This window comes from Myiozetetes cayanensis, unplaced genomic scaffold (assembly GCF_022539395.1).
Source record: "Myiozetetes cayanensis isolate MyiCay16 unplaced genomic scaffold, myiCay2020 scf3, whole genome shotgun sequence".
NCBI classification, from domain to species: domain Eukaryota; kingdom Metazoa; phylum Chordata; class Aves; order Passeriformes; family Tyrannidae; genus Myiozetetes; species Myiozetetes cayanensis.
Genome location: NW_026087521.1, coordinates 117,273 through 133,523, shown reverse-complemented (window position 1 = coordinate 133,523; position 16,251 = coordinate 117,273). Strand labels below are relative to the sequence as shown.

At 51.3% G+C, this 16,251-nt stretch overlaps 1 protein-coding gene across 1 annotated transcript in view; it reads right to left on the bottom strand.

The window, feature by feature from the left end:
• The window catches only part of TASOR2 (transcription activation suppressor family member 2), a 35,536-nt gene extending 21,548 nt beyond the window's left edge, over positions 1 to 13,988 (bottom strand). The window contains exons 1-11 of the mRNA XM_050323501.1: positions 13,745 to 13,988; positions 5,632 to 5,771; positions 4,365 to 4,460; positions 3,387 to 3,459; positions 2,743 to 2,834; positions 1,886 to 2,023; positions 1,681 to 1,796; positions 1,544 to 1,563; positions 1,334 to 1,433; positions 819 to 919; positions 183 to 286 (exon numbers count right to left, since the gene is read on the bottom strand). Of these exons, the coding sequence (XP_050179458.1) occupies positions 183 to 286; positions 819 to 919; positions 1,334 to 1,433; positions 1,544 to 1,563; positions 1,681 to 1,796; positions 1,886 to 2,023; positions 2,743 to 2,834; positions 3,387 to 3,459; positions 4,365 to 4,460; positions 5,632 to 5,771; positions 13,745 to 13,787 (1,023 nt within the window). The 5' untranslated portion in view covers positions 13,788 to 13,988. The remainder of the gene's footprint in view (positions 1 to 182; positions 287 to 818; positions 920 to 1,333; positions 1,434 to 1,543; positions 1,564 to 1,680; positions 1,797 to 1,885; positions 2,024 to 2,742; positions 2,835 to 3,386; positions 3,460 to 4,364; positions 4,461 to 5,631; positions 5,772 to 13,744) is intronic.
• Between the last annotated feature and the right edge of the window lie 2,263 nt (positions 13,989 to 16,251).

Here is a 16,251-nt window from a genome sequence, read left to right as displayed (position 1 = left end):
TCCCCAGCTCCCAGGGGTTGATCTTCAGTTAACAATTGATGCAGGGAAAGATGAAATCACGTTGGAGAATAAAATAACACTTCAAGCAGGGAAACTCCCATTTTTCATGACTGAAAAATAATTTTAACCCAAGTTTCAAGAGTTCCATTCCCCTCCCAGAACAATGGTTTTTAAACACTTACCAAGTCCTTTTCCTTTAGGTTTTCTACGAACTGATCCATTTTTTGTTGATCCTTACTGGATATTTCCACTTCATATAAGCTGGAATAAACCCCCTGGAAGCAGACTGGGGGCAGGAGGGAGGGAATTTGGTGTTAAAATGCTGCTTTTTGCACGAACTCCGAACAAACAAGAGCTCCTGTCCCTCGAGGTTGGGTGGAAATACTGGGATTTTAAAAGGGATTTAAAAATCCTCAGGATTTCCTCTCCCTCCTCCAGATCCGTGGGGTTTGTGCTGTTCAATATTAGATTCCAAGAATCCAGGAGGTGGCAAGTGTCTTGCCTGGTGGGGAGATCCAGATCCTATCCCACCAGAAAAACATCCCTGGCTCTCCAAACAGAGTATCCCACCCTTCCCTGTCCCAGGAATGGGCTGCTTAAGGAGTTCTGTTGGGAAGAGGGGTTTATCCCACCAGGACCCCACATGGAATGTGGACAGCAAAACATCCCTGAGTTGCCTTGGTGTTTTTTCCATGTATTTTCTTATATTCCCTGGCATTTTATTCCTCTGTAACCCCTTCCAACCAGGGCCCTGCCCTGACTCCCATGGCAATTCCCGTGGCCCAGCAGAAGGATCCCTGGGAAGGCTCTCCACTCACCTTCCTTGCCGGTGTAATTCCCTTTCCCAAAGGCCGCCTCCGGCAGTTTCTCCCTCAGCTCAGCCAGTGCCATGACGTGGCTGATGTCCAGCCTGGTAGGCCTGGGGGCACAGAGGTGGGGTGAGCAGCAGGAAGGGCTGGCAGGGGCAGGGAATGCTGGCTGCCCTGTCCCCGTGGAACCTCAGGAAGCAGCTCTGAGGAAGGGGCAGCTTCCCTGCACTTGGCTGATTTGAGGCTCCCGCTATAATCCTTAAATCCTCAAATCCTGGAATTGTTCAAGGCCAGGCTTGGAGTAGCCTGGGATAGTGGAAGGTGTCCCTGCCCATCCATATGCTCGTGGATGCTCTTTAATGCCCCTTCCCACCCAAACCATTCCACGATCCCAAATCCTTATCCGGCTGCGCCACTACCACCCAACCCCACCCTCCTGGCACTGAAGGGTCATCCTGACGGAGGCAAAACTGGCACAGGGACACCCCAAAATTCCCAGGAGAGGAAGGAAAAGGACAGCTCACAGCTGGACTGGGATGGAGCAGCTGTGGGGGGTCCTCAGGGTGATGTCGCAAAATGGTTTCCCCTGGATGGTGAGTTGTCCTCTCCACGGGCAGTAGAGATCTGGGAGAGAGGGAGAGCAGCTCAGGAAAACAGCTCAGGGAAAGCAGGAGAGGAGAACAGAGAGACTGAAGTACCTTCAGAACACCAAACACAGCCCCAGACACTCCTACCTTGGGGATCACACCGGGGCCTGCAGCGAAGGAACAAAAAGAAGAGCGTTTAGAAACTGGGAGTGTAGGGGGGGGGAAACAGGCCAGGAAAAGCCAATTCTTATGGAATTCTTATGGAACGCCAGGGAGTTGCTTACAGGTCTTCCATGGCCACGTCCTTGGGATCCCTGTACTGGCAGTAGAGCATGATGTAGGGACAGACCTGCCTGGGCCGCGGGGCCGGGCTGCCGGCGCACACCTCGTACACGTAGCACTGGGAGAGAGGGAGGAGAACAGGGATAACCCGGGGAGGGACAGGGGAACTCACCCCTGGAGCCCCAGGGAGGGGCTCTGCCCAGGTACCTGGCTCTGCTCGAAGGCCTGGCCGGGGCCGGGCGGGGCCGCGGCCGGGTCGCGGCTCTCGGCGACGTGGCAGTCGTAGCCCGGCGAGGGGCAGGTGTAGGTGGTGGTGTAATCCTCAGGGATCACCCGCACCCTGCCCTGGAACATGGCACAGAGTGTCACACAGCCCAGTGCCCGCACCGAGGGACTCCAGCAGGCAGAAATTCCCATTTCCCCCCCAAAAAATGGTGGTGGGGGAAACCCCGCCCTTCCCGATGCTGTGAGGGGTGGGGGGCATTCCAGAAATTCGGATGATTTTGGCATGGGAGATGAAGGGTCAATGCTCGGGGTGGGGAGTGGGAACAGGGTGGGTTTGGAGCCAGGAATCCAGAGGGGATGGGAGCAAGGTGGGTTTGGAGCCAGGAATTCAGAGGGGATGGGAGGAGGGTGGGTTTGGAGCCAGGAATCCAGAGGGAATGGGAGCAGGGTGGATTTGGAGCCAGAAATCACTGGGGGTGGGAGAAGAGTGGGTTTGGAGCCAGGAATTCAGAGGGGATGGGAGTAGGGTGGGTTTGGAGCCAGGAATCCAGAGGGAATGGGAGAGGGTGGGTTTGGAGCCAGGAATCAGTGGACAAAGGGGAAAGTGGTCACACACCAGCTCCACAGAGGAATAAAATGGAGCTCTGATCTGACCAATCTTAAGGATTTCCCCTCAAACCCCCCAAATGCAGGAGAATCCAGGGAAAATGTGACTGTGGGGTCTGATTTTACAGCCTCCCCCCCAGTTACAGGCACCAAAAGTCTCCTTAAAACCCACTTGTGCTGTTTAGTGGCCTCTGAAAACCACTCCACACACACCAAACTCCCTTGGATTTTACCTTAATTAGCTTGCAAATGACAATATATCCCGATTCTCCGTGGTGCCAGGGTCTGGGGTGGAGACAGTCTGCATGCTTGGAAATATAAACCCCTGGGAAAACAGGATAACGTGAATCACCTGTCCAGTAAAGACATTCCCAAAACAAAAACAAACCACCTCTGGGAAGAATCCTGGGAATGAGAGGCTCTGTACAGCCACAAAAAGGGGCAAAGATCTTTCTGTCTTCCTTTTTTTTTTTTTTTTCCCTTGGTTCTTCATTCCTGATTTATGTTTGTGGAGATGTGTAGGGAATTCTCGGGGGGGAAACAGGGGCTGAGCAGAGGGGCACCCTAATACTGCCCTCAGTCCCCCAGGACTGAGGTTTATTCCCAAAGAAACCAGTTTGGTGACTGGTTTTTTTTCAGGAAAAAAGGGGAATGGAGAAGTGAAGAGATGGCAATGTTCCCTGTGGAAGATCCCATCCTTGGTTGTGGGGGCAGAGGGAAAACTGCTGCTCCATCTGGTAAATCCAGTGCAGAAAAAAGGGATTTTCCAGGGATCCTGGCAGAGGCAGCAGCAGGAGTTCGTGTTCTGCCTCGGATTTTTTCAGGGAGCCAGTATTCCCAGGGCAGGGAGTCTGGGTTCTCCCCATGGAATTCTCACCTTTGGCCGGGTCTCCCAGCGTGGAAATGGAGCTGCTGTTGACACGGAGGCCGCTCTGACACACTGCCTTTGCCTTGGAGAGAGCACAGACAGCCCTTTGCACACTGATTTCCCACAAAGCAGGGCACAGGGAGCAAAGCCCGTCCCCAAGCAGCTGGAAAAACACTTGCAAGGATAAAGGACAAGGAAATAAAATGTCCACGGGAAGAAGCAACGGGGAGAAAAGAGAATTCAAGGCCCAAAGCCACCCGTGGCATCAGGAAATCAAGTGAAAGGAATTCCCACCGCGTCCCCCAGGCATCCTGGAAAAACTCCCCTCACAAAATCCAAGGCATCCTGGTGAGAAACGGGTAGGGATCATTTCCCCAGGAGTTGGGGGAGGCTCCTTCTGCTCTCAGCTGGCAGAATCCAGGGAATCTGCCCTCCCCAAGCCCCCGCCCCCCCCCCATGTCCTGTCCCACAGCGGCTTTTCCAGGTGGGCACTGCAGGCCTCACCCCCTGCACTTGGCACAGGGCAGGGTTAGGTGGACATTGGGAAGGAATTGCTGCCTGGGAGGGTGAGGAGGGGCTGGAATGGGTTTCCCAGAGAAGCTGTGGCTGCCCCTGGATCCCTGGGAGTGTCCAAAGCCAGGCTGGAGCAACCTGGGACAGTGGGAGGTGTCGGGGGCAGAACAAGATGGGCTTAAGGTCCCTTCCCACCCAAACCATCCCGTGGCTCTGTGACAGATCCACTGGGACAAAGGGAAACTCCTCCTGTCTCCCTGCAGAGGGCAAAGGAAGCAGCCAAATCCCAAAGAGAAGTGACTGGAGAGACGGAAAATAAGACCCATCCCTCAAACCTTCCTCCCGGAGCTCCTTCCAGCGGCAATTCCAGGGCCCAGAGAGCCGGGACTCCTCAGCCCCCAGCTCTGCTGGGCTCTGGTGGGATGGAGCAGCCACTGGGGATCAAACTGGAGCTGCCAAACATTCCCAGGTTACCTCTTCTTCCTTGTCATACAGGAGGAAGCCAAAGGTGTCCTGCAGCTCCTCCCGGCTGTACCCGGCGGCTTCCTTGGCTCGGGCGAAAGCTCCCAGCTGGAAAACACCGGGAAAACTCCCCTCCTTTATTCCATGTCCTCTCAGCCTGCCCCAAACACCCCCCGCATTCCCAGGACGGGGCAGATCCAGCAGCCAGGTGGTGCTGGATCCAGCTGGATCAGCTGTTCCGGGGCACTTCCAGGGAGAAGGTTGTGGGAGCAAAGAGGATCCGTGGCTCAGGGAAGTGCTGGGAGCATGGGATTTTCCCAGGGGGGTTGGAAGGTAAGGGAGCAACAGCCCCGTCACTGCTTTTGCCTTTTTGGGGTTCAGAACTCCCAGGCAAAGCAACAAGTGACTTGAAACCCCTATTTTTTTATTCTGGCCCCACGGTGATTATCCCAGATTTAGGCGGCTTTTACTCCTCCAGGCTCTCGCAAAAAGGATGGGGAGAGACTTTGGACAAGGGCATGGAGTGATGGGACAAGGGGGAATGGCCTTAAGCTGGAGGAGGGCAGGGATAGATGGGATACTAGGAAGGAATTATTGGCTGGGAGGTGGGGAGGGGCTGGACTGGATTTCCCAGAGAAACTGTGGCTGCTCCTGGATCCCTGGGAGTGTCCAAGGCCAGGCTAGAGCACCCTGGGACAGTGGGAGGTGTCCCTGCTGTGGAGGGGTTGGAATTGGATGATCTTTAAGGTCCCTTCCAGCCCAATCCCCTCCATGATCCTCAAATGCCCAAACCCTGTTTGATCCATGACAACAGGCAGACTGGGAATGCCCAGCTCCCAAAGCAGCCTGTTTTCCAGGCCAGTGGCAGTGGGAATGTAGGGGTGGAGGGGTTTTAGAAGGGGGTCTGTACCCACCACAGTCAGCTGGAAAGAAGGGTTAAACCCCAAAGAAATCCCACATGGAATTCTGCCTTTAATGCAAGTCTTTCAAGCTCTCCTGATGGATATTAAAGGGACTTTTCCCTGCTCCAAAGGCCTCCTCCGGGAACTGCCTTGGAATGCTGAGCCCCAGTGGCTGAATGGACCTTTTGTTCCTGACCAAACAGGGATGGAAGGGAAAGAAAGGGAAGACGGGAACTGGGAAAGGGGCCCTGGGAGCAGCTCAGCTGAACAGGAAACACAACCCTGCCCAGAAACCAGAATTGAAGAGCTCTGCAATTCCCCAAAAAAAAACCCCTTCCCGAGCTTCCAGCAACACCCCACTCCTCCTGCGGCCTCACCTCACTCCGGAAAGCCTCATTTTCCACCAGGATGGCCCGGCTGTACCGGAACCCGCCCCGGGCAGTGGGGTCCAGGTAGGAGCTGTGCAGCACCGCCACCGCCCTCTGCAGCAGGGAATCCCCCGGCTCCATGGGAAACCCTGCGGAGCAAAAGGGAGGTGAGGAACATTCCCTGGGGGCTCCTCCACATCCACCTGGGGCTGCTGCCCCGCAGATCCTCCCGCTCCGCATCCCAGATCATCCCAGATCCCAAATCCCTGCGGGATCAATTGCTCCTTGGCAGGGGGGGAGGGTCTGAACTCCCTGGAAGTTTTCCCTTTGGAAAAAAGGGATTAAGTGCAGAGGAAGTGCCAGAGGCAAAGCCTGGTGGGAAATCAACTTTTCCTTGGGGCAGGGCAGAGTTTCCTCCCATGTTTGAAGTCACTTGGATTCATGGAATGGGTTTTTTCAGGAGGTGAGAGCCACACGTTGGAGAATTCCGGGTTTGTGCTCAGGTTTTTTTTTTGGGATTCTCTGTTTTCCTGCAGAGCTCTTGAGGGGAGGGGGGTGTAGGTTTTGATGCCTCTCCTCCAGAGCCTCCTCCAGAGGCAGATCTTTCTCACATCCCAAACCCTCTCTCTGGACATTCCCAAAACAAAACACCCCACTGAAAACACTTCCTGTTGGAGGTAGTTTTTATGATTGTAAAGAACATAATTATGGTGGTTAAAACAGCCTGTATTATAAGTGATTTTTAGGTGTGATATTGTCGTTGAGCTGCAGCTTCAATTGTCATCATGTTGCAAGTGGTTGCCATGGACATGGTGCTCAAGAGCCAGTGTCAGCTGCCACTGGACAGTTCGTGGAGCCACAGCAGCTCGACCAATCCCTGACTTACCCTGTTGCTATCCTACCCCTACATACATATGTATATGTTCCCTATGTTTATGTATTTTCCTATACCCAATCCTAGTTGGAGGATTAGCATGCTCCTCCTATTCTCCTCCCATATTCCTGAAGCTTCCTCCCCAATCCCTATAAAACCCCTCCATTTTCTAATAAAGTTGATTCAGCTCTGTTACCCCAACACTGAGCTAGCTGGTCTGCATTTCCACTTAATTCCAACAAGTGGCGCCCAACGTGGGGCTAACAAACCCCGGAGCTGGATCACTCCTTTCCCATTTCTCAAAGCCGTGCCAAATGGAGCCCAAAACTAGGGCTGACCTGTAGATTTTACGTTTTAGGAAAAATCTACACCGCTCAAAGAGGGCAATAACTGCAGGGGTGTAGAAGAGACCCTGCAGCTCCAGTGGCTTCCCAGGGCGAGACTGACCTTCATGTCCTCTCACTGCCTTCGTTGGACGTCGGATGGGAGAGGTGAGTGCCCTGGGCATTCCCTACCTTCCTACCCCATCTCCAGACCCCATACTAAAAAAGAAAAAACTACATAAAAATCGAAAAATTACTACAAAAAATAAAATAGAAAAAAAGAAACGGCAACAATGGGAGCCTCCCCTTCGAGGGACGAACTTAAAATGTATGAACATTTAAAAGCTTTAATTAGAAGATGTAACTATCCTTTGGACAAAAGCTCCCTAAAATCTTTAGTGAAATGGATCTACAAAAACATCGATCCTATTCCAGAAATTCTAACTTATATGAAATGAGCGAAAATCGATTCTGCATTGGCAATAGCAATTTTTAATGGAGACAGTCACGCAGTAAAGACTCTAAAAGCGTGGAAAACCATCTTTATAATATTCAAGAAAATTTGGAAACAACTATTACACAACATCAAAACCAAATATATGAAAGTGACTGTCCTCAGAATATTAACATCGATGAGGATAACAATTTGCAGGACTGTAATAAAACTTCTGCCACTTATAATCTATCTCAAAATGGCGACGAATTCATTTTTCAGTCTGCGTCACTCTCCCCCTCACTACCACCTAACATGGCGGGGGAGGACTTCTCAAGGGCAGAGGGACAAAATGGCGACGAACTAGAAAAACACTTCATGTATGGTGGCGATAAAGGCAGCGTGTTAGACCAACAGTGGGAAAATTTTCACGGGTTACAGGAGGGAGGAGAGGGTGGCGCGAGGGAGCAATCATGGGAAGTCGTGTCTCCACCCATTATTACGTCACCTGACACATCACCTCTACCCTCCTCTGTGACTAACATCACCAATGTCGCCCCGGAAGTCCCTAACCTTCAAGATGGCGGCAACCATAACACTTCCACCACTCAGGATGTAAACATCCGACAAGATGGTGCCGCCCACCAGCCATTTACCGATGCCGTACTGCCTGCAGGCAACCTTACTACTTCACCTGCCAATTCTGATTTAATAACAAGGCGGAATCCAATTCTACCATTTTCTGAACCATTACAACGGCAGCTCCGAATCCTCAGACCTGGGGGAAACTACACCTATGTGTCATTTAACAACCGCACTACTCGCCGAAAAAGAAATCTTCACAGACCTTTTCAGCAAGATCCTCGCCCAGTTACATTCTGGAGTGCAGACAACTAAGGAGACTTTTGTCTTTTCAACGTATTTTTTCTAACCATTTTACTTTTCAAGTTTAAAATATTTTTATACAATTATAACTGTGTTGTAGTTTTGCAACTGCTTGTTTGGGTTTACCTTAGTTTGTACTTGTGTTTCATGTTTACCATGGGTTTAGAAATCTTCATGCTAAATTAAAGACCTCTCTCCCTCCCTCTCAGCTAACACTAACTGGAAATAATAAGCTGCCTCACGGTGGATGGCCGCGAGGTAAAGAAGGCCTCTGCGCAGAGGTTCCCCATCCAAGTTTCTATTTCCCCTTCAAATAATAAGCTACCTGACTGATGGTGCCGTCACTCAAAAGCGATGAGTTGCTGCGGGGTAAAGAAGGTCTCTGCACTGGAGTTCCCCTTCCCTACTCTCTATTCCTAAACCCTTCTAACCCTAAAAACGGGTCTTAAGTAACATCTAACTTGGAGATTTGTCTTTTACAAATATTATTTTATTAATAATGCCTTTATTAAGTTTTTTATTTCACATCCTACTGTCTCTTGTGGACAGGAGAGAGGAGAGTAAAAAATATGGAAACATCCATATTACCTCTTTTATCTTTTTCTATCTAGAATAATTTTTTTACTGCTTTTATTACACCCTTTTATCCAAGTTCCTGTTTTCCCCAATTATCAGGATTTCATGTTTAACACCAAAAATCACAATACACACACTCCACCATGCGAATGTCATCACTATTAATTGTTCTAAATAAAAATATTCTCTCTCAAAACACAATATCCATCAAACCAAATCATAACATCTTTAGAGTTAATCTTATCACAACATCATCCGAGATTTTTAGTTTGATTATTATCCATTCTTTAATTTCTATTATTATTACTATTCCTTATAGTTCCCCCTCTTGTTTGTTAATCAATTTCTATTACGTATTCTCATCATTTGATTGTAAAAATCTTTAATCACAAGATTATTTATTTTCATATATATATATGTCTTATATTTTTATAATCTGACTGTTAATGTAATATTTTGTAAAGTTGTCGTATTTCTTTTTAAGTCTAAATGATATATTTCATCTAATATAAATTACACTAATTTCTTATTCTATTTATTATTAATATTAACTAATATATTGTACAAAATATTATTTTAATTTAATTTAAGTTATAAAACAAAAAAGGGTGATATGTTGGAGGTATTTTTTATGATTGTAAAGAACATAATTATGGTGGTTAAAACAGCCTGTATTATAAGTGATTTTTAGGTGTGATATTGTCGTTGAGCTGCAGCTTCAATTGTCATCATGTTGCAAGTGGTTGCCATGGACATGGTGCTCAAGAGCTGGTGCCAGCTGCCACTGGACAGTTCGTGGAGCCACAGCAGCTCGACCAATCCCTGACTTACCCTGTTGCTATCCTACCCCTACATACATATGTATATGCTCCCTATGTTTATGTATTTTCCTATATCCAATCCTAGTTGGAGGATTAGCATGCTTCTCCTATTCTCCTCCCATATTCCTGAAGCTTCCTCCCCAATCCCTATAAAACCCCTCCATTTTCTAATAAAGTTGATTCAGCTCTGTTACCCCAACACTGAGCTAGCTGGTTTGCATTTCCACTTAATTCCAACAACTTCCCACAGAGAGAGATCCCAAAACAGTTGAGAAATTAAACATGGACTCAGAAACCAAGGAAAAACCTGGAATGTTTGTGCTTTTGAAGCTGATAAAATCCTAAATTTAAATACTAAGCACCCACCCGGAAATCCAGGACTGGTTTAAAAAAAAAATCTTTATTCCTGGGGGGTGATCCCTGAGATTCCAAATCCCAAACCGAGGGGGGTTTCGGCTCCTATTTTTTTTAAGGGGAATTTCTGATGGTTGTTGTCTTTCCCTCCCCTCAGTTCTAAAGGAGAGGAGGTGGAATCGTTCCCTGGGTCCCCTTTGATATTCCTCTCAAATTATTCGAGGGTGAAAACATGAGGGAAAAAAAGAAACCAGTTAAAATGGGGTGTTTTAAACTCATTTCTCTGCCAGTTCCCACTGTGGGAAAAGACGGAAAATAAGGAAATAATAACAACTAAAAGGGAAAATGAAAGGAAAACACACAAATCCAGACAGGGCAAGAAGGGAAAGGGACCTAAAAACAGTCCAAGGTATGGTGAGAATGGAAACCCGGAGCACAGAAAGGAAAGTCCTTAAAGCTCTTTTGCCTGTTTGAAACCTTCTTTTTGTGCCCTTCTGGATTCACTTCCTACTTCCAGAGGTGATGCCTCTGGAATCACCAGAAGGAGGGGGAACAAAGCAAGTGAATGCCAAGAGCAGGGAAAACAAAGGGGCTTCCCAGCTCTCTCTGGGGGTTATTGCTGCACCTCTTCGGGCCAGTTTACCCAATTTTCTCCTCCTTTTTGCTTCGTTTCCCGCATCCTGTAAATCCCAGGGAAGCAGCCAGAGAGCCCAGGCGTCTCCATGGGGAATCAGATCATGGAATTAAAAGGTTTGGACCAAAACATACCCCCCCCCTCTTTTTATTTCCTCCTTGCTGGAGCACCACCACCACAACAACACTTTCACCTTCAGGGCTGAAAGCTCAAGGCTTAAAACACACACCCCTCTAAAAAAAAGGCTGGAAAACTCTTGGAAAAGCATTAATCCCAGGAAATTTGCTGGAGGGGATCGCTCCAAAAGGAAAGTCCAGGCAGGGAACACCCTCCCCCCCAGGTTGATTAATAATGTGCAATAAATAAATCCATAAACAAGCAGGTGACAGGAAACACTCCCAGGGTGCGGATTCCTGTGGGATGGAGGGGGAGCCTTTGGAAGGAAAAGCCTCCCAGTCAGAGGCACCAAAGTCCTGGCACATCCGGGATTTTTCTGGAGGAGTAAAGAAGTCCTTGATCTGAGAAGGCTCTGAGGAGGTGAAAGCGAAAGTGCCTGAGCCTGAAGTAAAAGTGAAAGCGTCCAACCCCCTGGGAGCAGCCTGGGAATGCCACTGGAGGATCCTCCAGGAATGGGATTGACTTCCTGTCAGCAGAGACCTCCCAGAACTGAGGGCTGGAGGAACCCACGGCGGGGGTTTATCCAGGAAATCCCAGGGGAGGGAATTCCTCCCCTGATAACCAGGAATGAAATCAGGCTCCTTCAGAGCTCTGAATTCCAGGGAAAGCTGATTTTCCCTCTGTGTGGCTGTGCAGGAATCCTCCTCCAAGAGCCCTGCATTCCTTGGAATTGGGTGGATCTGCTCCTTCCTCCCCTTTCTCCAGACCTGGAACCGGCTCCTCTGACCTTTCCTCCCGGATCCTGCCTTACAGATATCCCGACATTCCCTGTGCTGGCCAGATATCCATGGACCACAAACCCCTTGGGAGCTGCAGGCCTGGGCCCCCCTTCCCAAATTAGGGTCAGCTGAGCCCAGGGAACACAAACTTCCCACCCAACCCAGGACGTTCTTTAGGCTCATCCCTTTTTTTTGGGTGCCCTCTGGAAGGCCTCCCCACACACCAACTCCTGCCATCAATCCACAGGGAAAACCCATGGACTTCCAGCCACTGGGATTTCCAGCCACTTACACAGAGAGTTTGCTTTTCTTTGGGGGGGGGGAGGTTTGTTTGTTTGGTTTTTGGTTTAAAACCTTAAAATTTGAGGAGCTACAAACACTCGTATCCTGCCAAATCCTCCACATTCCAGAGCCCAGGGAACACACTCCCAGAGCTCAGCTGCTCCTTTCCCACAGCCTGGATTCCCTGGCTTTTCCTGGCCTGATCCCATGCTGAGGATGAGCTGGAACAACGAGCATCCACAGCAATGCCAGCCCTGGCAGCTCCTCAGGATCACCTTCCCAACTTCTCCATCCCCCATCCCGATTCCCTGCTTTCCCTGTGTGGGATCCCCCCTGGACAGCCCAGGAACTCATCCTGGCTGATTCCACACTCGGGATCATCTCTGCAGGGAGGCTTTTCCTTCTCCTCCTGGAGGGCTCTGGGAGTGTCCCACTGGCAGCATTTCCCCGGACCAGCAGGTTTAAACGGGATACTGGGGAAATTTCCTCCCCAAAAAGGGGAAGATCTATCTGCACAGGCCTTGGGATCACTTCATGGCTAGGCTTCGCGAACGAAGATTTGGGATCACTTAACCAGCTTGGAAAAAGCCAAAGTCTTAAAATGAAAATAAAAGTTAAAAGGAAATTAAAAAAAAAAAAAAAAAAAAAAGGCTGTTTTCTGTGCCCTTAACCCTCTTCTCCCCAGGGAAAAGTGGGATGGTAAGCCAGTAATCCTATTCTCCCTCGGGGAGGGGGTGATGGAGTCGGGATCTCTCTTCCAGCCAGGGGAGGGTGGGATGGAGCTGGTGTTCCTGGTGTCCCTCCCCTCTCCCACGGAAGGCTGGGATGGAGCCACTAATCCTCTTCCACTCGCGGGAGACTGGGAGGGAGCCAGTAATCCTCCCCTCTCCCTGGAAAGGGTGGGATGCAGCTGGTAATCCTCCCCTCCCAAGGGAAAAATGGGATGGAGCCCATAACCTTCCCCTCTCCAGGGAAAAGCGAGATGGAGACCGTAACCTTCCCTTCTCCCAGGGAAGGGTGGGATGGAGCCAGTAATCCTCCCCTCTCCAGGGAAAAGTGGGATGGAGCTGGTAACCTTCCCCTCTCCCAGGGAAGTGTGGGATGGAGCCAGTAATCCTCCCCTCTCCAGGGAAAAGTGGGATGGAGCTTGTAATAGAAGGGTTAACTTTGTTCATAAAATCTTACGTGTATGAGGGAATAAGGAACTTTTGTTATAATTCAACAAGATAAGTTTCATGGACATCCTGTTAATCAAGCAAGTATCAGTAAAAATAATTGCAGACATCTTGCTAAGCAAACAAGTATCAGTATCAGTAAAATTTACAACTGATAAGAAACTGCACCTTTCATCTCTGACAAATACCAGATGACCACTTAAGAATGAGCTACAAACTCAAGCCTCAACGCAGCCGCATTAAAAACTCGGGACTTGGAAATGTATAAAAAGGAACATTTACTACATTTTGGTGTGTGCTTCGGCAGGGCACTTGCCCTCCAGGCCACCCAGCGCTGTTTTGCTTTATTATCGCTTGCTTAATAAATTTATCAATGTTTAATTGGAATTGAGTTGTCTAAATTCTTATACTAACTTATAACAGAGCTGGTAACCTTCCCCTCTCCCAGGGAAGGGTGGGATGGAGCCAGTAATCCTCCCCTCTCCAGGGAAAAGTGGGATGGAGCTGGTAACCCCCTTCTACCCAGGGAAGAGTGGGATGAGGACGGTCGCCCTCTTCTCGCTAGGGAAAGGTGCGATGAAACCGGTGGCCCTCCCGTGTCCCAGGGAAGGCGAGGGAAGGGTCGGATGGAGTCGGTCGCGCTCCTTTCCCAGGAAAATGGGGCATAAAGCAACCCACCCCGCCCCGTCCGCATTCCCGGGAAAGCTCGGGACGGAACCCTCAACCCTCCCTCGTCCCGGGAAAGCTCGGGACGGAACCCTCAAGCCTCCCTCGTCCCGGGAAGCTCGGGATGGAGCCTTTAACCCTCCCTTGTCCCGGGGGAGGTCGGGCCGGAGCCGCCCGCCCTCTCGTTCCCTCTCCCCACTCACCCGCGGCGGGCTCGCCGCTCTGCCGGCCCCGCCGCCCGTCCATGGCCGGCGCTGCTCCCTCAGGCCGCCCTCATGGTTGCCCCGCCGGAGGACACAGCGGTGCGGGGCGGCCGCCGCCACCCGCCGGCCCCAGGAAGTGAGGGGATGTCCGGGAAAGGGAGGGAGGGAAGGCGAGAGGGAGGAGGGGATGGAGGGCGGGAGCGGCGGAATGTGTGTGCGTGCCTGTGAGCTCGTGAGGCGGGGAGGGGGGAGGGAGGAATAAAGAGAAAGTGAAAACTGAACCGGAAAGAGAGTCCGCGGGTGTTCCTCTTCCCGCGGTCACTCAGCCACGTTGGCTGTCCGCTGGTTTTCTCCTTCCCGCCGGCACCGAGCCGTGGTGGCCATGCCCGGGCTTCCCCTCTTCCCGCCGTCCCTCAGCGCTGCTCCCTCATGGCTGGCTCCTGGCTCCGGCCCCAGTGTTTTCCCTCAGCCCCCTCCCCCCCGCGCCTGTCCACAGCTCTTCTCGCTGTCCCTTCCCTCTTCCCCTCACAACATGGCCAGAGCCCCTTTTCTCAGTGTTTTCCCTCAGCCCCTTGGTTTGGACCCTCCCTCAGTCCCACAACCCCTCCCTTCATTCCCTCGGCCCATTCACCTCATCCCTTCTTTCTTTCACCCCTTGCATCATGTCCAGGGCCCCTTTTCTCGTCTCAGTCCTCCCCCCTCAGCCCCTTGGTTTGGATCTTCCCTCAGCCTCCCTCAATCCCCTCCTTGATCACCTCAGTTCGTGTCTTCAGCTCTTCCCGCTGCCCCTTCTCTTGACCCCTCAGTCTTCTTCTCCTGCCCTGAGTCAAACCCTCACCTCAGTGCCTTCCCCAGAGCCTTGTTTTGGACCTTCCCTCATCCCCTTGTCCCCTCACCCTTCACACCATGGCCAGAGCCCCTTTTCTCACCTCAATCCTTCCCCCTCAATGTTTTCCCTCAGCTCCTTGGTGTGGATCTTGCCTTAGTTGCCTTTGAGCCCCCTCTGATCCCCTCAGCCCCTCCATCTTCTGGTCTTGCCTTTGCCCCTTCCCTGTCTCCTCAGTCTTCTCCTGCCCTAAGCCCCATAACTCAGCTCAGTGCCTTTCCAAGTGCCTTGTTTTGGACCTTTCCTCAGTCCCCTCCAACCCTTCCCCTCATCCCCTCTTTCCCTCACACTTCAAGGTCATTCCCTGAGCCCCTTCCCTCACCTCAGCCCTTTTCCCCGCAGAATTTTCTCTCAGCCCCTCAACACCCTTCCTGATCCCCTCAGTCCTCCATGCCTGTTTTCAGCTCTTCCCACTGCCCTTCCTCATCCCCTCAGTCTTCTCCCGCTCTGAGCCCATCCCTCACCTCAGTGACTTTCCCAGAGCCTTGTTTCAGGCCTTCCCTCAATCCCAAAACTCCTTTCCTCATCCCCTCACAGCATGGCCACAGACCTTCCCTCACCTTCCCCCTCAGTGTTTTCCCTCAGCCCCTTAGTTTGGACCCTCCCTCAGGGTCCCACAACCCCTTCCCTCTTCCCCTCAGCCCCTTCCCCTCAGACCTTCTTTCCCTTATCCCTCACATCATGCCCAGAGCCCCTTCCCTCACCTCGATCCTTACCCCTCAGTGTCTTCCCTCAGCCCCTTGGTTTGGATCTTCCCTCAGCCCCCCTCGAACCTTTCCCCTCACCCCTCTTTCCCTCACTCCTAAAATCATGCCCAGAACCCTTTCCCTGACCTCAATCCTTCCCCCTCAGTGCTGTCCCTTAGTTCCCCCACAAACCCCTTCCCAGATCCCCTCAGGATCAGGGATTTTCTTCCTTTCCATCTTTCTTTCTCCTTTCTAGTCCCTTCCCTCATCTCCTCACCCCGTTTCTGTGGCTCTCACCTCAGTGCCTCCCTTCAGCCCTCAGCCCCATCCCTGTCTTCCATGTCCCCCTTGTCCCTCATGGCATGGGGTACCCCTGCAGTCCCAGGCCACACACACAGGGAAATAAGTGTTTAAGCAGAAAAAGTAGATAAATCTGGTTTTCCACCAGCACCTGGAATCTGTTTGGATCAGCCCAGAAGGGAGAGAGTTTGGCTTTGAGCAGTTGCACATAAACCACTATCCCAGGTTGCTCCAAGCCCCATCCAAGCTGGCCTTGGACACTTCCACGGATCCAGGGGCAGCCACAGCTGCTCTGGGAAATCCAGTCCAGCCCCTCCACACCCTCCCAGCCAGCAATTCCTTCCCAATATCCCATCTGTCCCTGCCCTCTGGCACTGGGCAGCCATTCCCAGTGTGCTGTCCCTCCAGGCCTTGTCCCCAGTCCCTCTCCAGCTCTCCTGGAGCCCCTTTAGGCCCTAGAAGGGGCTCTCAGGTCTCCCTGGAGCCTTCTCTTCCCCAGGATGAACATTCCCAGCTGTCCCAGCCTGGCTCCAGAGCAGAGGGATCCAGCCCTGGGAGCAGCTCCGGGGCCTCCTCTGACCTCTCTCCAGCAGCTCCACGTCCTTCTGAAGTTGGGACCCCAGAGCTGGGCACAG